This window comes from Callorhinus ursinus, unplaced genomic scaffold (genome assembly GCF_003265705.2).
Source record: "Callorhinus ursinus isolate GAN/ISIS: 27379988/994484 unplaced genomic scaffold, GSC_fseal_2.0 scaffold2, whole genome shotgun sequence".
Classification (NCBI taxonomy): domain Eukaryota; kingdom Metazoa; phylum Chordata; class Mammalia; order Carnivora; family Otariidae; genus Callorhinus; species Callorhinus ursinus.
In genome coordinates this window covers 74,064,696-74,089,671 of record NW_027397064.1, presented here as the reverse complement: position 1 = coordinate 74,089,671, position 24,976 = coordinate 74,064,696, and the positions used below count along the sequence as shown (strand labels likewise).

Genomic DNA, 24,976 nt, shown 5'->3' with positions numbered 1-24,976 from the left:
TTATCAATCCCAATTATGAATCCACAATAGGATTTTTTCTCTGTGACTAGCTCTACAATTCAAACTATTCACTAAGATGGGGTACTAGGAGATCTCCCTTCTCTTTCCTCTCTCCTATAACCGATAACCAATCCTTCATCAAGTGAAGTCTGTCTTTGCTTTTGTCCTAAGCTTGTCTTGAATTCCAACCCTAATCTCTCATCTCCTTAATTTAAACCCTCATCATTTATTACATGGTGTACTGAACATTCTACCTATTGATCCAACATGTGGACCCTGCTTGTGATGCTATTGTTTTTATTTCTCATTCTCAGTCCCATCTTATTTAAATGACATTATTCCAGTTCATGATTAGGGGAACCATCCTTTCCCTACTATCAGTCTATGTGATTGGAGTGAAATTGCTGCCAGCTTCCTATGCTGAGGGATGGGCTTGTGATGGGTGTGCCATTAAGGGCAGCCTGTTACCCTAGCCACAGTATTGGATTCAGGAATGGCACATGACTAAAGATGATCTATGAGACACTCACTTTTAATTTTGGTTGTTTGCAGAAATGTCAAATTTTTCGGAAGTATTGCTGAGTTGGGTAGAATATTTAAGCCAAAAATTTCTGGTGGCTAATTCTCCAACCATGTGTAGAGAGATAAGTTAACATAGAGGAAAATCGAACCTAGACAGAGGAGAGGGTTGCAACTTTCAGCCGCATCCCCTGATCTCCATGGAGAAAAGAGGGACTGGAGATTGAGTTCAATCACCAATGGTCAATGACTTGATCAACCATACCTATGTAATGAGGACTCTATAAAAACCCAGAAGGACAGGATTCAGAGAGCTTCTCTGTTGGTGATCACATGGAGATGTGGAAAGGATGGCATACATGGAGAGAGAATGGAAGCTCCATACCCCTCCCCCTATGCCTCCCTCAATGCATCTCTTCCATCTGCCTGTTGCTAAATTATATTCTTTTATAATAAAAGGGCAATCCAGTAAGTAAACTGTTTTCTTGAGTTCTGTGAGCTTCTCTGGCAAATTGGTCAAACCTGAGGAGGGGGGTTGTGGAAACCTCTGATTTATAGTGAATCAGTCAGAAGCACAGGTAACAACCTAGACTTGTGATTAGTACCTGAGGTGGGGGGTAGGCAGTCTTGTGGAACTGAGCCCTTAATCTGAGAGGTCTGATCCCAACTCCAGATAGATAATGTCAGAACTGAGTTAAATTTTAGGACACCCAGCTGTGTCCCAGAATTCCTTGATATGTGAAAAACTATCACACATTTGTTGATCAGAATTAAAAAGTGAAGTAGAGTATTGAGAGTAGAAGATCCCTAAGTCTATTCTTGTGTTCCATAATTATTCTTTCTCTCTTTTGTTCAGCTTCATTATTTTCCATTATTTTGTCTGCTATATCACTAATTCATTCCTCTGTTTCTTTTAGCCTGCTGTTTACTGCATCAAGCCTATTTCCAATCTCATTTACTGCATTCTTCATCTCTGATTGATTCCTTAACTCTTTTATCTCTGTGGTAACGGTCTCCCTGATGTTTTTTCTCAAGCCCAGTGAGTATCCTTATGATTGTTGCTTTAAATTTTCCGTCAGGCATGTTACTTATATCTGTTTTGTTTAGATCTCTGGCCATGACCTCATCTTGTTTTTTTCATTTGGGATGAATTCTTCTGTCTTGGCATTTTGTTTAAGTCTCTACCTCCTTCTCTGTGTTAGAAAAGCCAGTTATGTTTCCTGCTCCTGAAAGGAATGGCTTTATGAAGGAGAGGTCACGTAATGCCCAGGGCCTGGTGCTTCAGGGAGTGTCCCCGAGGTGTACTGCATGAACTCTGCTGCTGTGTTTTGGCTGCTCTGTCCTTCAGGCCAGGCATCTTGCAGAGGCTCTCCTTGCCTGCAGTGGGCAGTGTTTGGTCCTTGGCCAGAATGAGGCAAGTTTTAACTAGATGTGTTCTGGTCTGCTTGTTAAAGACACACTGGGGGAGTGTTTTTCCTTTACAGTTTGATATTCAAAATAGATTTAGAGTATGTCATCATTATGAACTGTCAGGTGAAGGTGTGACTGAGGGGTCTTTGTTCTTACAGCCTACAAACCTAATTATATTGCATAATGGAACATTAGAGAGTCATTTCCCTTACATATTTCTGTAGCCATCATTTTCTAGGTATAAAAATTTACTGGCTTTTGAGTATTTTCATTCAGTAAAATTCATGTATTTTCATTCAGTAAAATTCGTGAAATAGGGGAGCCACTTTTCATATGCGACTATCAAGCCCTTGAAATATATAATTCATCCTAATTGTGACATTCTATAAATGTAAAATAGACACTGATTTTGAAAACAATACAAAAAAAGGAATGTAGAGAACCTCAATAATTTTTATATTGATTATATGTTGAAACGATATTTTGGACATACGAGGTTAAATAAAAGATATTAAAAGTAAAAAAAAAATAAGTTAGTGAAGATGTAGTTTTTTGTAGAGTCTTTTCCCCTATAATGAAGTATTGTTTTTTGTTAATTATTTTTCTTATTATTGATTATGATAACGTATTATGAATTTGAAGTGTGATTGGTTTAAAAATGCTCCAAATATTGCCCTTTAATTTTTAAAATGAGGTTAAACAAGGATGATCCAAAATATTACAATAGGGCTTCTTTTGTTTGTTTGTTTGTTTTTAATACATTGCAATTTGATATAGGTAGAACTTTCAGGATAACCACTTTTTATAGATTTTTATCAATGTTTGTGCATATACATATTAAGAAGAAAATACAAAAATAATTTGTTTCCCTTTCTTAAAATTCTTTATAGATGGCAACTATATTAAACACTTTATATTTCTTTTTTTAAATTAAGTTGTTCAAGTTTCTTCTGACTTCCTAAAATGCTTTTGTATTTTATATTATTAGAGGATAAAAACAAACAAAAGGAACTTATTTGCTTTACCTCTTATAAACACTGTCTCTGAAGAACACAATAAATAAAATTTAAACTTCAATTTCCAATGATGAAGTTCTCACTATTTAGTACATAACTCACATGTAACTTCTTATTTGGAAACATAAAACTGAGCAAAGTGTCATTTCTGGAGGGAATTACATCTGGCTGTACATGTGGAAACCAACTCAGTGTGTTTGAAGGGAAGATATAATTGTGTAAATTAGTGAGAAGAAAGGTTATCAACATTTGTACATTTATTTTTTAATTTTATATATCAGATGTTCCATTCTAATTTATATACCTCTTGATTTCAGTGACATCAAGTGATACCATACACATGTTCTGGCAGTTGTTATTTTCATGAATTTTATAGACCATGCTGACTCTGATGATTCCCTTATGTATACAAAGCTTTAGAAAAATCTATCAAAAACAAAACAAAACAAAACCCAAAAGCCCTGGCTGAAGAATCAACATTCCAGTAGTATGAGAATTATGCAATGTTAAGATTAAAATAATTTTCATTTTTCAAGATTCAAAGAGAAATTGAATGCCAATGGCTAAAAACAAAAACCAAAACAATAACAATAAATTAAAACTGCATAGAAGTATTTAGAGAGTTAAAAAAAAAAAAAGCCCTTCTCAGGAAAACATTTTAAAACTTATTTTCAAAAGAGTCTGTGTGAACAGAATTTGTTTATACTTAATCACCTCTAGAATTCATTAATAATATACAAAATCATCCAGAATAAGATCCTAGCTGAGCAGTAGGAGTCTAGGAGTTATATATTGCAAGGAAAGACCAGGAATATCTACTGAAGCAGGAAGCACCCAACCAGGACATGGTATGGTGCCAGGGGGACATTTCAGTTTCCAGGACACCAGGATATCACATCAGATATGCATCAGATATTACATTCCAGGGAAAAAATAATAAAGAATTGGCAAAAGAGCTAGTCAATAAAAGGTCAGATACATAGATCAGTGAACCCAAACAAAGAATGATCTGACTTTCATTAGCATAGTTTTGGTAGTCACGTGGGACATGGCATTCAACCAGGATTGTATTTATTCATTTTAATAAAACTCTATGAAAGGTGATTCTCTACATATTCTACTATCAGCCGTAGACAGAAATGTGGCAGTAACCACATGTCTTCCTCAGTCTTCATAACTTCCCTCTCTACTGACTCTTTCCTCAGCCTATGAATACTCTCATATCACATCTATCATATAAACAACCAGGTAAACAAGCATACATACAAGAAATATGCCCTCCTTTGACCCCAGATCCTCCAGTTGTTGCACTATTTCTCACTTTTTCTTAACAGCCAAAATTCTAGAGAAAGTAATTTTCAATTGACTGTCTCTACTTACTTACCTTCAATTCATTACTCCAGCTGTGTAATCTGTTTGTCCCCCAAGACTGTCTATTGGAATTCCTTTCAGTAGAGTTACAGAGGATGGACTCCTTGTTGGGGAATCCAAGAGATTTTTGTCTTTCTCTTACTATGCACTATTGGCTATGCCTTCCATGAAATCACTTTATCTTGAATCTTATTCAAATACTCTCAGTGTTCTTTCCAAGGTTCCTCCATGAGTTCTTTTGTCTCTCACATCTTGAATATTAGTATCCATTCATGACACATATTTTTTCACTCATTTTTATTAATTTTGTGAACAATCCTCCACTGATGATTTCTCATTACCTGTCTGAACCTTTGACTAACCCCAGGTCTTCAAAGTCAAACATTTTATCTTTTGCTTTCCATATATTCTTGCATCTATCAAAGTCAACATATAACCTAAAAAGATGCATAATCTCTCCCTTTGCATCTCCCATACCAGTTCCTTTTAGAGCATTTCTTATCACTATTAGTCTCTTTTTGTGAATCTGGAGTCATCTCAGACTTCTCCATATCTTTCCCCACACATCATAATCAACCAGAAAGATGCAAATATCTCTTAAGTATATCTTTAATTTTTATCTGTTTCCTAGCCTACTTTAATAATGTGATAACTAGTAACTAATAAATGGTAGCCAACATTTATTGAATACTCACTATGATACAAGCACTGTGCCAAGTGCTTTTTAATGTATCAACTTATTTGATCCAACATCCTAATAAGATAGAGGTTGTAACTAATTTCATTTTAAAGATGAGGACATTAAGGTGAAAGTTGATTAAGTCATTTTCCCAAGGTCCCATCCAAAGTAAATGATGAAGTCAGGGTTTGAGTCTAGGCATTCTGGTGCCAAAGCCTGCCTCCTAATTTAATTACCTGTCTCTATCTTTCCAATATTACCACTTCCCAAACCTAAATATAAATATAAATTTTGCTATCCATATTTTTTTAAGAATACCAGTTGGGTGTCCACATTAATGGTATATTACACACCACTAGCATGACTCAAGTTTGATCATTTCAGAAGTCTCATAAATAAGCCACTTCAGCTTATGCTTATGATGAAGCCACACCTCACCAGCCCAATCCTGCTTTCAGCTGAGCTATTTTCAGATGGCCTTGGCCTTAGTTGTTTTTTGGTAACTAGAGCTATCAAAGTGCCAACATAGTTTTGTGGTCGCTGGCCCTGAATGCGCCATGGTCAGACCCTGTTTCCTGTGGAGGTAGAAGAATGCCACTCTCCACCTGGGAAGTGACAGTTTTTAGCAGAGTTTGTGGTTTGATGAAGCCTTCAGTCTGTGGGTCACATATGGCCTCTAGATGCCTAATGCACTGAGACAAGATGGTCCTCAGCAAGCAGCAAACTAATTTCTGATAAGTGAGGAATGAGGAAATATCTCATACACATCATCCTCAACTTCCAGGGCAGATCTGTGTTTGTAGGGCTTGGAACCTAAACCCATTTGGGGTCTTCTTTGAGAAAGATAACAACATTTGTAGGGGCACCTGGGTGGCTTAGTCTTAAGCGTCTGACTCTTGATTTCACCTCAGGTTGTGATCTCAGGATTGTGAGATTGAGCCCCACATCAGGCTCTGCATTGGGCATGGAGCCTGCTTAAGATTCTCTCTCTCCCTCTGCCCCTCCCCCTCTATAATAATAATAATAATAATAGTAATAACATTTGTGATCATAAAATTAGTTTGAGTGTACTGAATGGGCTGTGCTCTGGGTCTGATGCTTGATCTTCTTTGGTTTTATGGTACATTTGTTTCTATCTATTTCATTAAATACTGGAATCATGTTGATTCAACAGTTCCCCCCATGGGTGGATGTTCCCATATGTTCCAAGTGTAAATTTTATCCATGAGTCATAAGTGGAAAGTTTGAATGTATAGTACACAGGACAACTTGAAGTGATAGAGACTACAAAGTAGAATGAAGAAACTGAAAACAAATCTTATAGTTAGTAAAAGTCTTGAAGGTCAAAAAACTGAAGATAAACTAGTTATTTGATGAGGTACCAAAAAAAGAAATCACCCAATTTCTAGTTTTTACATTCTCTTAGCAATTTTAAACTCAGTTTCTTCTGCATTACATGATCTTAAATTAATTTCTTTTTAAATCTATTTCTTCGGGCATCTTGGTGGTTCAGTTGGTTAAGCGACGGCCTTTGGCTCAGGTCATGATCCCAGATTCCGGGGATCGAGTCCTGCATCCAGCTCCCTGCTTGGCAGGGAGTCTGCTTCTCCTGCTGACCATACCCTGTCTTGTGCTCTCTCTCTCTCTCTCAAATAAATAAATAAAATAAAATCTTTAAAAAAAATCCATTTTTCACTTCAAATCTTAAAAATATATGTGTAAATGTGCATACATGTATGTATGCATAAATATACTCATGTATCTCTTTGAGGAGTCAAATGTTATTTTAACTTGAATATTTTACATTATGACCTTGTGATAGAAGTTCTTAAAATTTTGATCTCATACAAGGTTCTACACTTGAATATTTTATTATGAATTCTACTATTCTGGTGTTCATGACACTAATAAAGCAAGTTGTAACATCAGTAATCAAGAGTGAATCATCCTCATTGAGTGTTTAAAGCCAGTATCTCTTGTAATTAGTATTCTTAGGAGAAAAACTCCTTGACCTCACCTAATTGAACTGTTTTGTTGGGGAGGTAGGTATTTCCTTGACTTTTGGCTTGAGGTTGATTTGGTTCCTTAAAATTGATATCCGTATGCGCCATTTGACATCTGAGAGAGGATTGACCTTCAGTATATAATAATTTGTCAATCACAACTGCAGTAATTTCTCCTTGGAGAATGAGAAGAAACATTATTTGAGGCTTCTAGAAACGAATTCCAGTGATAACTCATTCCTTCCTGCAGCATGTGGAAAAAGGAATTAGATTGCAGACAGTAACTCTATTCACTCACTACTCTTGAAACTTTTCTTATGATGTGAAAGCATTTTCTTTTAGAACACAAAGACTGACATTAAAATGAAGTTTGTTCTTGCCCTGGCTGAAAACATCTCTTCTTTCTCTTATTGTAGAAAGTCAGTTGTTTTACTCTCTATTAGTGTTTGAAGTAAAGCACAAAGTGAGTAGCCTAGCCTCTTTCCCAAGAGACCAAACTACGTAGTCCTCCAAGAGATGGAATCACTACAGCATTTCTTTATAATAGTTAGTAATTCCTCCGTAACTGTCTCAATTCAAGCTGTGTTTGCTGTATTGGGAAAAATTTTAAGTGTATGCACGATTGCCTTTTCCTAGCATTTTAGGGACAGCTGCCATTTTTGTCTTTTCTCTTCATCTATTCTCTACATGCCTGTATTCTATTCCTACCTGCTCTCTTTGTACATTTTACAGGTTGATCCCACTCCCCCTAGAGAAGAAAGTATTGGGTATTTTGTCTATAAATCCTATATAGCACATCTTAATACAATCAAATATTTAATCTAGATAAAATTTAAATTTCTAGAATGCTATAATAAATTCTATAATGATTTGCATAAATTATTAATCAATGAGAAAGACTTTTGAAACATTTCACTGCTTTTCCTCATCAGTACTATGTTGTTTCAATGAAAATGTATCTGTTAAACAGCCAACCTCATGAAAGATAAAGAAGGCTTAGGAATAAGAAAACCAGACAAGGATAGACTGTACAAAAAAAAGGGAAGTCCCTTATATTATATTGATCCCTAAAATGATTTTCAGTAAACCACTGAATGAACTTTGACCTGGCCTATTTCTTTTGTTTTTTAATCTGTTGTTATATGCTTCATAAAAGGTGAACTATGTAAAGTCTTTGTGTTTTATGGGGAAAGTTCCCCCAGTAGCCCCTGGACACACTGAAGAGGCAAGGTCACACTGTTCAGGGAGTTCAAAAATCTAGATTCTGGTGACATCACAGCCACTACGTATTTTTGAGCCTTTGCCAGGGTTTTTCTTCATCTGTGATGCAGTTTCCCCATCCATAAAATTAAAGGTATTAGGTGGTCGGTAAGGCACTTTCCTCCTCTATGATTCTGTGGATACTAAATAAAACGTAAAACCAGGAAAATAGGAAATATCTACATAACATTGCTCAAGATGGTGAGAATCATAGTCTCTTAAGGGTTTAGGTTCCTTATTGTGTCCCAGACATTGTATCAGTCACTTCTCCCTCCTCTTTTGCCAGCTTCCTCCTCTCCTCCCTACATCATGGTGCTGGATGTCTCTATGTGTACAATTCTCCAGAAAGAAAATTGGGTTAACTATCCCAGGGAGTAAATTCCAGTGCTGGTACCAGGAGTCTAAGCCATCTAGAAACTAATGAAATTGAGGTTGCAATGGGGAAACAGAAGCTAAATCTACCCAACATAGTTATCTCTCAGGAAGAGAAATTAGGAAAAAGAGTTGATGCCATATGTTGTCTCTTGAAGCAGGGACTTATTCTGCAAGTGTGAGTACATGGAATGAGTTGGATTAGCAAGGGTGCATCATTGAAATGGTAGGAGCTATGGAGCTATGTGAGCAGAAGAGAGAGGCAAACAGTTTTTGTTTTTTTTTTTATTTTTTTGTTTCCACTTTATTCTAACAGGATTTAAAGACAAAGGAGAATAGCATGTGGATTAAATGAATCATAAAGAAGTCCATATTAAGAGGGTTTTTTCTTTTTTGGTCTAGTCCGGACATTACATTTGCAAAGGAGAAATACTTGGTTTAAGTAGTTGATTTCTATTTTTTTAAATCAAAAGTTGTAGCTCTTAGGTAATTTATTTGAAGATAATATCTAGAATTTCTCTAGCATATAAAACTATCCACCTTTACATATTTAATCAGGTAGTCTTTTTTTTAAGATTTTATTTATTTATTTGAGAGAGAGAGAGAATGAGAGAGAGAGAGAGCATGAGAGGGGAGAGGTCAGAGGGAGAAGCAGACTGCCCACTAAGCAGGGAGCCCGATGTGGGATTCAATCCTGGGACTCCAGGATCATGACCTGAGCCGAAGGCAGTTGCTTAACAAACCAAGCCACCCAGGCGTCCCCCTTTTTTTTTTTTAAGATTTTATTTATTTATTTGACAGAGAGAGACACAGTGAGAGAGGGAACACAAGCAGAGGGAGTGGGAGAGGGGGAAGCAGGCTTTCCGCTGAGCAAAGAGCCCGACGCAGGGCTCGATCCCAGGACTCTGGGTTCATGACCTGAGCAGAAGGTAGACACTTAATGACTGAGCCACCCAGGCGCCCCTTTAATCAGGTAGTCTTAAATCTTAAATATTTAAAAGAGAAAACTATTATACTGATATACAATTTTTTTCTTTTTTTTAAGTACTTTTTTAATCAAATACAGATCTGGAATTTTTTAATAATGAAATTAGGTAAATACACACCATTTTTTAAGATAGCTCAGTAGAAGAGATATCAGCAATATGCAACAGCTGCTGGATGGATATCAAATCTATTTGGCAGTCATTATAGTCACTATTCCACTTTACTATGTAATTGTAGATGAAGAGCTGGCATACTTTGCTAGAATTCATTACTTCATTTTTAATAAATCATTTGGGAATTATCTTATTACAGGTAAAAGTATTTATCACCCAGGATTTTCATTCTTCAATAGTAATGGCTGCTCTTAACTAACATTACATTGAAATTAAGAATAGATATTTCGATATTGCTTGCAGTCACTGAAGCATGGTATTTTATGTTACATTTAGCAATAACAATTGAGGCTCAGGGCATTTATGAGGTGTAAATGATGGGAAGGGAGGAGTTGATAAACGAAGATTGCTTTGACTTCAGTTATTCATTATGGTTCAGAAAATGCTTGGAAATAAGGTTGTTCTTCAGATATTTTTTAGGTAAAAAGAAGAGTTTATGTTGTTTTTTAATTGTGTGTGTGTGTGTGTGTGTGTGTGTGTGTGTGTGTGTGTGTGTGGAGAGAGAGAGGAGAGAATGGAATATCTTATATAGAGAGCATTTACTATACAATACCATGGCAAAGTAATTATATGGTTATAAAAAGGTAGATAAGTGGCTGATTTGCAGGGTAAAAACTTGTTTATGAAGAAATTTTTCTGCAGTTATAATAATGTTTCATAATTTGATAGGAGGTTAGGGGTATTCAAGTGCATGCATTTATCAAAGTTTGGGAAATTTACACTTAACATTTGTGCATTTCATTGTACTTATGTTTTCATTAAAAGAAAAAAATGATTAAAATCCAAACTCTAGTTAATAAGCATGCTGCAAAATTTAGGGAGGGAGAGTGAATTGATACTTTGAAATGCATTAAAATAAGATGGATAATGGGCCTCACATGGGGAATAAACATGCCAGAATAACTAGATAAACAAAGGAAAAAAGCTACAAAAGAGAACTAGTCTTACCAGATATTAAAACATAGTATAAAGCTCTATAAGTGAAACAGTGTGGGGGCACCTGGATGGCTCAGTCAGTTAAGAATCTGACATCAAGCCCTGCCCTGGGCTCCATGCTCAGCGGGGAGTCTGCTTGAAGATTCTCTCCCTCTGCCCCTCCCCCCACTCAACCTCCTTCCCCCCCTCAAATAAATAAATAAATCTTTAAAAAAAAAGTAGAGTAGTGTGATAGTGGGGTATGGGTACACAGACAAGTGGAATGAAATAGAAAATACACAGATAAATACAAGAATAAATTGAAGTTTAATATATGATAAAAGTGACATCTGAAATCACTGTCCTAGTGCTAATAAGTGAGGCTGAAACAACTGGCTAGTCATTTGGAAAAAGAAATAATTAGATCCATGCTGCAAACCATACAAAAGAATAAGTACCATATCAATCAGTGATCTAAATTAAAATCAAAACAGAACAAAACAATTTCTCTATAACCTGGGTGAAGGGAATACTCTCTAACTGTAATTATAATGCACATACAATAAAAGAAAACATTGAAACATTTGAAAACATATAATAAAATTTACATGGCAAATTATAAGGAAAATGAAAACACAAATATCAGATAATAGAAAATAGTGATAAAAAGTTAATATCATTAATATGTGAAGGTCTGAAAAACTGAGGGACACAAAGTAAAACAACCAAAAAAAAAAAAACCTTCAATTCAAAAATGGACAAAGAATTAGAACAGATTTTTACATACACGCACACTCACACACACACAAACACACACCACACACACACAAAGTTGACTACTAAACATATTGAAAGGTATTTGACTTCATTCCCAATTGGAAAAATGCAAGTTAAAACTACTTTGAGTTATCTTCACTCACCTTTCAGACTGATGAAAATTTAAAAGTTTGATAATAAATTCTGTTTGCAAATCTATGGGAAAACAAAAATTGTCAAACATTGATGAAGGGAAAACAAATTGGTATAACCTTTACAGTGAGAGATTTGTTAAGATCCATTAAAATTGTATATGCATTTACCTTTGAATCAGCAATTCTACTTTTAGAAATTTACCACGAGAATACACTTTCAAATGTATGAAGAAATGCATGCACAAGATATATATTAAAGACAATAATCATCAATGGATAGTGTAACTAACAGCTGAAATATTGATAAAAAACAGAAAAATATACAAAGTCTCAAGTTATCTTCTCACAAGTCATTTATTATAATGAGAAAAATACTATACATTAGAAAAATCTGGCAGATACTACCCTACTCAAGTGATCATTGTTAACATTAGTAATGGCACATATCAACATCATGTGCCTTGTGCAATGATACACTAAGAATGATGCAACATTATCCAAAATGGTTACCTGAACCTGAATCTAATGATCTGGAAACATCAGACAACTCTCCCTTCCCCAAAAATGATGTTCCTGATGTTGCCTTTAATAACGATGGCTGTACTCAATGAAAAATAATGTGAAGAAAAAAATTTATTTCTTATTTAAATCCAGGTGTGGAGAAATATACAAGAAGAGAAATTCATGATGCATACAGTCTTCTAATTGATACTTAATTTAGCAGAAATTAAACCTTGCAATTATTATTTGGTATTTTTATAATTTCATTTTAGTAGGTAATGGAATTTGGTTTCTATGCTTTAATTTCTTCATTTATTTCACACATGAGACTTTGATCTTAATTTTGTTCTTTTCATGGATTTAAATAGTTTTGTGACTATATATAACATAGGGTATTTAAATTCTGTGCTAGGGAACAAAGTATAGTTCCCTGCAGCATTTCTTTAGTGTTAGAAATCCATGATAGTCAATTTCTTTGAATATTACTGTGTTGATTTGTATACATATATGTTTATAGACACAGGTGTAGATGAATATTTAGATATATAGTCCTTTATAGTAAACAAACCTAGAAATAAATGAAAACATCATGTGAGCCAAAGCAAAAAAATTATCACAAAGCCCACATACTTGACTCCATACATATAGATGCTTCACATTGACCCCATTTAAATAAAATACACTTACCTCCCTAATTTTTCCCCATTATTCATTCTATCCAGAATTCTTGGTCTAAAGATGCAATTGTGCCTCTGGAAACAGAACTAATTGTCTTCATAATCAGGATAATTAAAGGATTTTGAGGCTTAGGGCATCCTTATAGAATTGTCCAGTGTGTGCACTGTACAAAGGCATCCAGCTAAAAGAGGGAGTGGATAATACCCTCTGTTTATGATGCTGTGTACCTTGGCAAGGGGCTGGAAGAAGGAGTGCCTTTTTCTGGGCACAGAGGCCTAATTTGCTTTTAAGTCTTTGGCAGCAGGACTTCACTGTCCAGAAGGAGCATATTTTCCTAATTACACAATGGTTAAGATAGGCTGGCTGTGGCCCTGATTCTGGTTCAGTATGTCCATTTTACATCTTTCCTGATCCTGTGTATCTCTTTCAGTTACCATTTTGATCCTAAAATCTAGTTCCCATGTTATACCCTGCTCCATGAACTGAGTGTGTTTTTTGTACTTGTGTATCAATATCCTTAATCCAACAAAAGCAGAACCCCAGTTTCTTCATGAGTGAATTCTTTACTTTCTCTGAACTTTCAGGGACTGCAGTGTTCTATATCTGAATTCATCTCTAGATTTGGTCCCTGTTATCTGATACTAAGTCCTATGAATATCACCAGTTTCTCTGTTGGTATATCTTCATTTTGCTTGTTGCTAGGCACCCCATGGCGATGCTTTCATCCCTTGCCAACACCTGGCTGTTCTTGACACAGATGAAACATCATCTGTCACAATTCACTCTGGATATAGAGCTTTGCTTAATCAACGGAAAATTTCTTTCATTCTCTATAATTCCATCCTTCCTCAAGAATGCATGATTTACAACCAAATTATTGTTTAGTATATATAAATTCTCAAGTGTTTGATGAGTAAATACTTTTTTATATTCAAATAATTCGAATAGCTAGAAAGTCTCATTAGAAGAATACTAAGATGAAAGGGATCCTTTCAGGGACCGTTACAAGTCTTTACTTGAACACAGTAGCTACAGCATGAGAGGGAATTTTCCACACATTCAGAATGACTCCATTTCCTCAATGTGTTGAATTATCTAATAACTTATGTATATGAGAAGAAATGGAGAATAAATATATAAAATATGCTGGTATTTTAGGACAGTGAACAATTGAATATCTGGAGAAAACATGAAGCATGACTTGAGCCATACCTTGAACAACATGTGTGATTTCTTCAGTGAAGAAAGTGTTCCGAATGCAAGGAATTCTAGAGATAGAGTGAGATAAAAAAGAGAAAGATTTGTTTCCTGAAGGAACTTTGAGATGTTCAATATTGCTAAGAGTTAAATGCCATAGTGAGAGGAGAAAGTAACATAAGTGGGCTGAGCCAGATCCAGAGAGCCTTTAGATTTTAGCATTAGGCAATGAAGAGCTACCAAAAACATTTGAAGAAAAGAGTAACTTCTTGGCTCTGCATTTTGGTCTGAATTGAGAAGGATCTACTTTGGGGATCAAGAATGTTCCATAAATGCCCCATATTGACCCCATGCATTAACTGAAAGGAGAGGTGATGGTCTATGGAAAGGGCACAATAGCAGGGAAGCATAATAAAGATACTGAAGGAGGAATCATCAAGATTTGGTGACTCGTGATGTCACCATCACTGTCATGTCAACATCAAAGTTTCTGGCTTTGAACCTGGTGGATGGTGGTTTCATTATCTTAGAGAAGTGAAAAATGTGAGTTCAGTGTGTTCAGTTGACCTGACATAAATGATGGCCCAAGCAAAGCTTGGTTCAGTCAGATCCAAGCCCACTGATATAAACATTAGTGTTATTTTCATTAACAAATATAAGAACTTAAACCTATGAATGGCAATAGTAAGTAATTTTGTTGTCAAGTCACTTTATTTTATTTATCATATTCAGTAACACTGAATTGTTTTCATTGTTAAAATACTTTCAATAGCATGAAAGAGTTATATTGAGAGGGAGCAACCTCATAAATTCATGTTCCCAAACCACAAAGGCTACACACAGCACTTACTCAAATATATTCTCTTTACTTTTAGCTACAGAGTTGAATTATAGTTTATTACCAAAATTCAGGAGAATTCTTCATAATAGAAAGGATAGAATCACATTTATGTCCTAAAAAAAAAAAAAAAAGACTATTAGCATTATGGAAGTAACTCCAACAGGAGTGTATGACTGACATTTATTTGGTAGAAATTAGATCTATAAAGTTTTTTGGTTTTGTTCTTAATATAAGCCAGATGTCAACTGAGTGTACCTAATCTGTTAAAGTCAAGATCAGGTCAGCTTAAACCCCAGAAGAATAATCTGTGTAAGTCCAGAGCCCTTCCCAATATTTATTCAGTTCCTTGGTGGACTTACCATTTTGTGATTGTTTTTTTGACTGCCTCCTCTCTATTCCTCACAGCACAAACCAAACAGGGCTTCTTTCTCCAAATAGAGATATACTCACAGAACCTCTAATTCAGTGCATTTATGAGACTGGTGAATGTAATGGACAATAGGAGAGGAGGCTGGATTGCATTACAACATTGTAGTCAGATATGAACTTTAGAAATAATTCATCTTTAAAATGTATTCCAGGGGTGCCTGGGTGGCTCAGGGGGTTGAGCGTCCTACTCTTGGTTTCAGCAAGGGGTCCTGGGATCAAGACCCCTCAGCGGGGAGTCTACTTGAGATTCTCTCTCTCTCTCTCCCTCACTCCCCACCCCCATTTGCCCTTCTCCCTCTCTCTCTCTCTAAAATAAAAAAAATAAATCTTTTAAAAAATATAAATAAATAAAGTGTCCTCCAGGTATCACGTCACTGAGGAAAATCCACTGGACTCTTTAGCTTCTCATCATTTTTCTTGCTATCTCCTCTCCCTAATTCCTTTTTACTCCTTGTTTTAGTGTTTTCTACCTCAAGCTCCAATCTCCTGGAGGGAAGCAAAGGCTTCTCTCATCTAGTTGGTTTAGGTAGTTAATGATTTCCTTTGTTTCCTGGGAATACATACCTTCAGGCTCCTACCTGCTTCCCCAGGTGCTTTGCCTCAGAATTCTCCCTAACAAAAGCAGTTTCTTCCCTATGGGGGAAAAGACCTTATCCTATCATAAAAGACAGAATCCTCAAAGTTCCAGGGTTTGGTGAAACCCAGTTCCAACACTTAGAAGCAAGTTGCAGTAGTTTGTAGTTTAGCTTTGTGCACCTGAGGTTGACTTTAAATTACCAAAGCAAATAATCCTCCCTCTGACTATCATTAGAAGGTCAATAGTCGCCTAAACTAGGTCATGGTACCTGTGTCATTCCCCTCACTTCATCTCATAATGTCGGCATTTTATCATCTCACATCATCACAAGGTTAAATATAGTACAATAAGATATTTTGAGAGAAAGAGACCACATTGACATAACTTTTATTACAATATATTGCTACAACTGTTCAATTTTATTATTAGTTTTTGTTAATTTCTTATTGTGCCTAATTTATAAATTAAACTTTATAATGGGTATACATGTGTAGGAAAAACATAGTATACATAAGGTGCAGTATTATCATGGCTTCAGGCATCCACTGGAAGGGTCATGGAAGGTATCTTCCACAGGTAAGGGGAGACATTGTACTTAACTGATCTGAACACTAGGTTCTTGACTTATCATCATCAAATGGGAGTAACAATATAACTAGTTCATAAGGAATATTATAAGGATTATCAATTGCTGACTCCATAAAAGGCCCCCAGAATTTCCACCACATTGACAGAGTCCTAGCAGTCTTGCATGGAGGAGGCCAAGGTGGATATTTATAGAGATTGGGGTTCTGGACTTAAGTGGCTTAAGACTGGTCTTTCAATGCAGGATCTTTCTGAGACTGGTCAAGTACATGATGTAATAGTTTAGGATTGGTGGACATAATGACGAGTCTTGAAATCAATTGATAAGCAAACAATTTGTCTAGTTAAGTTATATATCATCCTGAGAAGACAGCTGAGCAACCTATTCTTCATAGAAGGGGATTGTCTGAGCAATTTATTGTTTGAATCAATTTATTTTCTGGAAGTTCTTGAAGCATGCAGCAAAGCTATTTATGAGTTTATAGCCTTGTCATGGTTCTGATAGTTAACCTATTTGGTTGCAGGAGGTTTCAGTTCTCAGGGTCAAATGAGAATACAGCATATAGTACAATGTCTGCTGCATAATTAAGAGTTTAAGAAATGTTCATCACTTAGTGCTGGTTATCTTATTCTGATGTTACTTAAATCAGGACTTGACTGCCCGAGGAGATGGCCTCACCCTGGCTGAGGAATGCAATATTTGATAACCGGACTAACCCATAGGGTAAAGCAAGTAGTGGGTTAGTAGGAGGGAGCACAAGTTACTAGATAGTGAGCTCATGGATATTCAAGAGCAGGCAAGAAGCAGAGATCTCAGCAGGCAGGCAGAACATGGCACTCTGAGATTTCCAGCAGAAAATAATAAGCAGAGATTAAGGTAAGTAAGCAGGAAGATTTACTAGCAGGCAGCCACAGGCAGCCAGAAAAATTTAAGATTAGGGCAATAAATGATTTAGAAGGACGAAAAGAGAAAGAGGCAGGACCTGTATTGCACGCCACTACGCTAGACAAACGAGTAAAGCAGTTCTCAAGGCACAACAGTCTAGACACCAGACCTGTTATTGAAACTGCACCAGAAGTAAGGAATAAAGTAGCAGCTTGGCCGCAAGAACTAAGGACAAAAGGCAAGTTATTAGAACAAGGCAATGGTCAGAGTCTTATCAGCAGCAAAGCTGACCCAAATAATTATAGAGTCTTTATCTTGTAATATTCTGTACAGTGCTTCATAACATAAAAATAGCATAATAACAAATTACATTCACCTAATCCCTTTATAATTTCATTTGTTTCCTGTAAAAGTACTGCAATATAGAAATGGCAGCAGTCTTCGTTCTATTTAGTTGATGACAAAACCAAAATTTAAGGAGTTTGCTCACAGATCCTATATGGCAGAAGAGGGAAGCAAACATAGGTTTCCAGGGACAGAGCTTGCTCTAATACACCAAATAGGAATGATGCCACCTATGTTACAGGGACTGTGTTATAATACAGTGACTTGCAGCCCAATTTTCTTATATTCTTTCCCTTCCCTACACCCTTAGCTCATTTATTTGCCCTGGCTCTGGAAGCTGGAAAAAGAAAACCAACTGAAGATACAAAAGAAGAAAAAAAAAGTAGAAAAACTGTTTTCTGCACCTCTAGTTCAGACTATAACAATGCAGAGCTATGATCAAGAAGTCGATCTGATAATTCATACAATAGCCTGCCTCACTGTGAGGTTTTCATGCATCAACCTCTTATTAAATGTATTTTGTGACATGCAGAATACTAAATTCTGGAAAGGCAGTGATAAATAATATTAACCTTGCTTCTTCTTTTGAAAAAATCCCCTAGTCTATTGAATTAGATAACTATATATTGTGAAAAAGCATAATAAGTCAAAAAGATTGAGGCATACATCAGGTACAAGACTGAGGAAGGGGTCTGAGTGGTCTTCTCTGAGATTAGTGGGGCATGTAGAAAGAAATTCCCTGGCTTTCTGTTCCTGTTTCTTACAGCATGGCACTCTCCCACCGGAGATCCTTATGATGTGTTTCAAACAGAAGCCAAGGAGCAAGGGATTTTTGGAAATGCTTCTTGCCCAGTAACCCTCCCATTCCACCCATCCCAACACTTAAAAGAGAGCAGAAGGTGCCAGGAGTGGATCTGATAGCATATAGGCCAAGAATGAGTACAAGGTTCAACTGGATTTTAAAATAAAGGTGCTTGGGACATAGGAATTTTAAAAACATTAGTCAATAATTATGACTTATAGTAACTTACTCTTGGAAGGTTGAACACAATGTTAATATAAATCAACATATAGTAGCCCATGCAAAATTAAGTGCTTCATTTTACTTGAGGCCCCAAGCTGTTCAGTTATTGTGAGAGAATCACTTTGCTGTTGCCCAAGTTTTCTTTGCATGGATGCATTGGCAAAAGATGAAATTTCCCTCTGTGAATATGAATTTTAATGATTGGGAAACAAAGAAACCACACATAATTCTGCAAGGTTCAAGGCAATTCCCATAGCTGTTAAAAATAAGAAGTATATAGAAGACTTGTACTGTAAGTCTTTATTTTTAATTACTATTATTAATCTTCTTGATTGAGGCAGTAAATGGTAACCACTGACTCACTGAGCAGCAATTCAACAAGTCATGCAAACTACAGTGTTGACAGCCTTTGTAGTCCTAAATGGATTGTGTCTAACTAAACCACTGTGTAATTACGGATCCTTTGTGATTTCACATTCTCATCTTATAGTCAATTTTTCTTTCTTTGATGTGGCATATTGTGTTCAGTAACTTATCTGAAAACATCAATATGGTTTTGAAAAGGATAAAATCAAATTGTAACAGTCTATGTTCCTATAATGTGTGCATAGCCAAGGGAAAAGATGGTAAATAGGTATGCTATCTCACTGTATTTCCATGTTCCAGACATTGGAAATGTGATTCTACCCCCATATTCTCTCTAAATAAGAGCAGCTAATTTATTTCTCATATATTTATAAATCAACAGCTGATACGCAGAAGACTGGACCAACATTAGTGTACATTCAGATGACAGAAAAGATTGTAAATGAAGTGGAGAAGACTTTCTGACTCCAGTGCTTATGATTACAGGGAAAAGTGCTTTATTAACTTCATCTGATATAACTGCAAAAAAGAGATGTATTAACCTTAAGCATCTTATTTTAAAATGTCAATGTAAGCAAAGAGGTTTTATATACATATATACAAATATACATATCTACATTGATATGTGTATACACACACACACACACATTTAAAATCAGTGTTTTTTGTTAAATAACTTTAGTCAAACTTTTTCAACTTTGGCTGCACATTCAAATTCCCACGGGAGATTTTTTGAAATCCCGTTGCGCCTGGCCACACCCTAGACACCTAAATCAGAATCTCTGTGGTTGAAACCCACACATCAGTATTTTTTTCCAGCTTGTGGGATTATTCCAATGTGCAGCCAAGTTTAAAAGCCACAGATATATTATTACAGAATTAAAAAGAAAGAAACTTTCACTTCCTTTCAAGTATTACAGATTTAGCATGTCATAATATGGTGTAAATATGAAATGCTGCTATAATAAAGCTTATGATTTCACTAGAATACCAAATTTCAGGAACTTAATTTGAGTAGTGGGCATCAAATATTCCTTTCAAATTGATGAAAATTGCTATTGCAGTCTGCCACCTTTACTCTCAAAGTTAATTACATATACATTGTGTTCCCACAAGAATGTCAACTTTTGCCGATCCCATTTAGATTATTACATAAAAGAAAACTAATATCTTCACAGGACAGATTGCTAAAAGAATATTTGGTCTATATGTACATAATTTCAATGAAAGCTGTTGTCTGTGCTTCGTTTTAATCACATGATTCTAGGGGAATAGCTATTTCTCTATTTGTTTTAAAGATATATGTTTGAGTGTAAGATTAAGGCATATTTTTTAAGTTCAAATGTTTTTTTCTAATTTTCCAGACACCAGTAATATCATTAAAACATTTGATGTAGCATATAATATGAGGCATAAATCATTACTGTTATTAGTATTATTAAAGAAAAAAATATATCATTATTATTTATTACCTTATTATGCAGAATACTGAACGAGTTCTGTGACTTGAGACTTGCATTCTGTAAAATGAAGATTTGAATTAACTTTGAAAGCTGTTTCCAAGTCCACCATTTGGAGATTCTGAACTTTATTCTGCAGTGTAACCCAAGCAGTGTCCACTATACATTTCAGATTACCTACTTTAACCTTATTGTGTAAAAGATGTAAAAGCTAAAAGGTGGACAGTGGTGAAGTAATTCTTGCAGTATCACAGAGAAGTTGTTTGCCATGTGTCAGGAGACGAGGTTATTAGAGAGGTCCCAATCCATTTAAGTACTTACCCCTCCCCTCCATCATATAGGTTCCCTGTTTTTGTTTTGTTTTTAATTATTTCTTGAAAAAGCAGTGAGTTGAAACTCTGACAGCTTAGATACCTAAAGGTCTTAAAAAAAAGGCAACTAAAACTAAGTAACCCTATCCATACTTTTTCTTGGCTAAACAAAAAATTATTCTATTCACCTGTTGTAAGATGCACCCCTTTTAGTTTTCTGTGTCTGAAATCAGGATGAGGGTCAATGGTTAGTTACAATCATTGTCAACCAGCTGTCATTTGTTATATAAGATTTCTTAAGTTTGTATGAATGTGGTCATGACTGTTCACATAGTCATGCTTCATCTAAGTTATTAATTACAACATTTATATTACAGGTGCAGAGTTTGTCATTCAACATTCCTTCAGAAAAGTTTCAGTCTGGTTCAGTATTGTAACAAAAATTTATTGTGTGAAAAGAAAGGCAAGGAAACAGTGACAAGTGTTAAATTTCATAAGACGAAGCAAATATTTATTGTTGGAGCAATGACCACAACTCTATATTTTCTTGTTAAATCAACAGCTGACTGATTTATATAGCCTTTTTTCTTATCATGTCAACCAAGCGACAATTATCACCAGAGATCTCATTAGAAATGCAGAATCTTGGGGCAACTTGCCTGGGTGGCTCAGTTGTTTAAGCATCTGACTCTTGATTTCAGCTCAGGTCATGATTCAGGGTTGTGAGGTCGAGCCCCATGTCGAGGCTGCTTAAGATTCTCTCTCTCCTTCTGCCCCCTTTGAAAAAAAATGCAGTATCCTGGGCCCACCCCAAATCTACTGAATCAGAATCTGCATTTTATCAAGATGCCCATATAATTTATTTGCATCTTAAAATTTGAAAAGCATAACTTTATAGTACCAAGGAAGATACCCACAAGAAGATGAAGCTGTTTTATATTTTGTTACTGAGATATGTGCTTTCTCTCATATGTTAAGCAATGCAACCTAAAGCTGGAGAAAGTCCCTTAGAAAAGATGAAAGAAACTTTAAAGCAACAAAAAGCTGATGTGACTGATTCGTAAGCAAGCATGACAATATTGATAGACATCTATGTCCAAGTAAATTTAAAGGCTTGTTCTGTAAGCTCTATCAAGGTATTAAATAGATTCTAGTGATAAGAAAGCATATGCTATGGTTTATTTGACAACATTTTTTTTCTTTCCTAGCAATACATAAAATGACGGTATATCTTACTATAGGTGAAACAACAGATGTGATGAAATACAGAAAATGGTAAAAGTACAGTGTATCACAACCCCATTAGAAACCATAGAAATAACTCCTGTTCATAAGCCTCTATGAACTTGAGATAATAGGACAAACTGACATTGAAAATAATTAATTTACATAGCTTAAGAATTATTCTAGAAATTATTTTATTATCACACAAAGTTTTCTTTGCTAAATAATTGTTTACATAGGAAGAAGAGAAAGAATTAATAAAAAGATTAGCCACATTTTATTTGTATGCTACATTAAATAATGACATAATGGAAATTTTCTCTAAACATAATAGTTGCATTAATAGTAAATTAGTTCATTATAACTTTGTCACATACGTTGAATATAAAATTAACATTTGTGAGTAGATTTTTTTTTAACCACAAAAACAAAGCAAGATACAAATAGTTTAAGAAGCTGGATTTGAGTATCTGCTTTTAGTTTGGTATTTTAAAAGGTTTATCTAACTATCTCATTCATTTTTTTTTGTTGGCATTTAGAATACAAAACATATAATGTACATGCATATATAACATACAAAAAACTTAACTTAGAAGAAATCACTTTTTTCCGGTGGTACTGGGGAGCCTTTATAGACTGCTATCCTTGGCTCAAACCAGTCACTGTTGACTGTTGGACTGCTTTCAGCCTGATTTTCCAGTTTTATTTCTTTATCGATGATGATCATGATGGTTTTTACCATACTTTTTGCTCAGCATGCTATTTTGTTGAAGCAGAAGAATGGAGGTTTGAGGAAAATCATGGTGAGAACATTTTCTGATTTACCAAGATGGCTTTCTGAGTTCATTTACTGATAAGCTGCCAGGATGCCCAGGCTGCTGAGGTATATGGAAAACATTTGAATCTCACCACCAGAACGGGAAAAGATGACTATGAATCAAAGTACTTTTTCCCACTACATTTTGATTTTCCTGTATATACAAATATATTCTATAGGATGGATGATTAATGAATGCTTTTCAAATAAATATATGCAAAAAAAATGTCCTATTTCAGGTATAGTCCCTTCTTATCTGGCTACAGTACAGAAGACTTCGCTGGCTACATCCAGAAGACTAGATGACATTTTAGACTGTTTTAAAAGATGATTAACATCTCAATAGGCATACAATCAGTATTTGTCTAATTATATGCCCTTATGTCCCACATTTTTATTGAATTTTTTTCACTCACCTGTGAAGAAGACTAATTTTAACAATGCTTATTTTGTGTCATGTATGAGATCATTCATGAGTGGCAGGAAGTATCTAGTTCATTTTATTTTATGGGATGATTTTAATTCTCTAGCTCTTTAGAATATTTTCCATGAAACTATAACCTAAGGTGAATAAACTTCTATTCCTATTCCAGATACCCAGTCACACTTTTTTTTTCTAAAATTTTATAATTACATGAGTTAAACATTTGAATGTTGACAAGTTGATGGGGGTGAGGACCATCTTCATGTTAAACTTGGGTTGATCCCCTAGAGCACTACACATATTATTTATCCAAATGTACCTTTTTATACTGATTTCTCGAAAAGTAAAATCTGGGCTTCTTTGGATTTATAAGCAAAATTAAAAGTTTTTTCTCAAAACAACAAGTGTTAAAAGTGATGAGAATTATGGTGTGCTCTGGGGGCACCTGGGTGGCTCAGTTGGTTAAGCGTCTGCCTTTGGCTCAGGTCATGATCCCAGGTTCCTGGGATTGAGTCCCACATCAGGCTCCCTGCTCAGTGGGGAGTCGGTTTCTCCCTCTCCCTCTGCCCTTACCCCCTGCTGTGCTCTCTCTCTCTCTCTCTAAAATAAATAAAGTCTTAAAAAAAGAATTATGGTGCGCTCTGTGTGATTGGTAGCATCTATATCACCTGGAAACTATTTTTAAAAATGCAGAATTTCAGGCTGTACCCGAGACTGACTGAATCAGAATCTGCATTTTAACAAAGCTCTAGGTGATTCCTGTGCACATCAAAGTTTGGGGAGTGCTGGTAGCCTATTCCCTTTCCTGATCTCCAGTTTTGATTATATCGTACTGAGAATCTGCAAAGTAAATCCCAGACCCTAAACCTTTCCTTCAAAGTAGACATGGTTTATAGCATTCTCAAACAGAATGGAAAACACACATGACTAGATTTTAGATACAAAAATAATCTCAGTTTTACATGCTTCAAAATGCTGTCTTTTCATGTTCTTATGATTTTTTGAGTTATACGATAATTTTTTTTTCTAAACAAGGAATAAAATTATATCCGCTAAATGAATTCATATGTCCCTGTTGCATTCTGGTCTTCTATTGATAGTCTCAGAATGTTATTTTAGCTTTCTTAGATTTGTGGAAATCATGCTGCTTTGTTCCCTACAGTAATTAAAATAAAATATTAGCAATTATGCATATTTAATTTTCAAAATGCCAAGTAATTACTCACAACATTTATAAAAAGGAAAATTATCTTCAATAATCATAAAATGTTTCCTTAGTAAGGGGCAGCTGAGTCTAAAGTTATGTTATCATGGGTATTTTTTATTAGAGTGATCAGAATGAAGAATGAATTTATAAGCATGTCGCTCTTCTTTCTTTTGCAGATGCAAGACAAAGGTCTACCCTGATGAACTTCCAAACACAAGCGTAGTCATTGTGTTTCACAATGAAGCGTGGAGCACTCTCCTTAGAACTGTTTACAGTGTTATAAACCGTTCCCCACGCTATCTGCTCTCCGAGGTCATCTTGGTAGATGATGCCAGCGAAAGAGGTATAAATATTTCCCCCATATATATTTTTTAATCAGAAAGCTTTATTATGGTTGGGAAGATAGCCAGGCAATGATCTGTATTTTCCTTATAATTCTACTAGCCCTGAAATCACCCATCAACTTTCATCAATATAGCCAGTCAGTG

At 35.4% G+C, this 24,976-nt stretch overlaps 1 protein-coding gene across 2 annotated transcripts in view; it reads left to right on the top strand.

Moving 5' to 3' along the window:
- GALNT13 (polypeptide N-acetylgalactosaminyltransferase 13) overlaps nucleotides 1–24,976 on the top strand; it is a 566,099-nt gene that overhangs the window by 318,766 nt on the left and 222,357 nt on the right. For both annotated transcript variants that reach the window (XM_025854761.2, XM_073884009.1), the window contains exon 5: nucleotides 24,665–24,831. In XM_025854761.2, coding sequence (XP_025710546.1) covers nucleotides 24,665–24,831 — 167 coding nt within the window. The remainder of the gene's footprint in view (nucleotides 1–24,664; nucleotides 24,832–24,976) is intronic.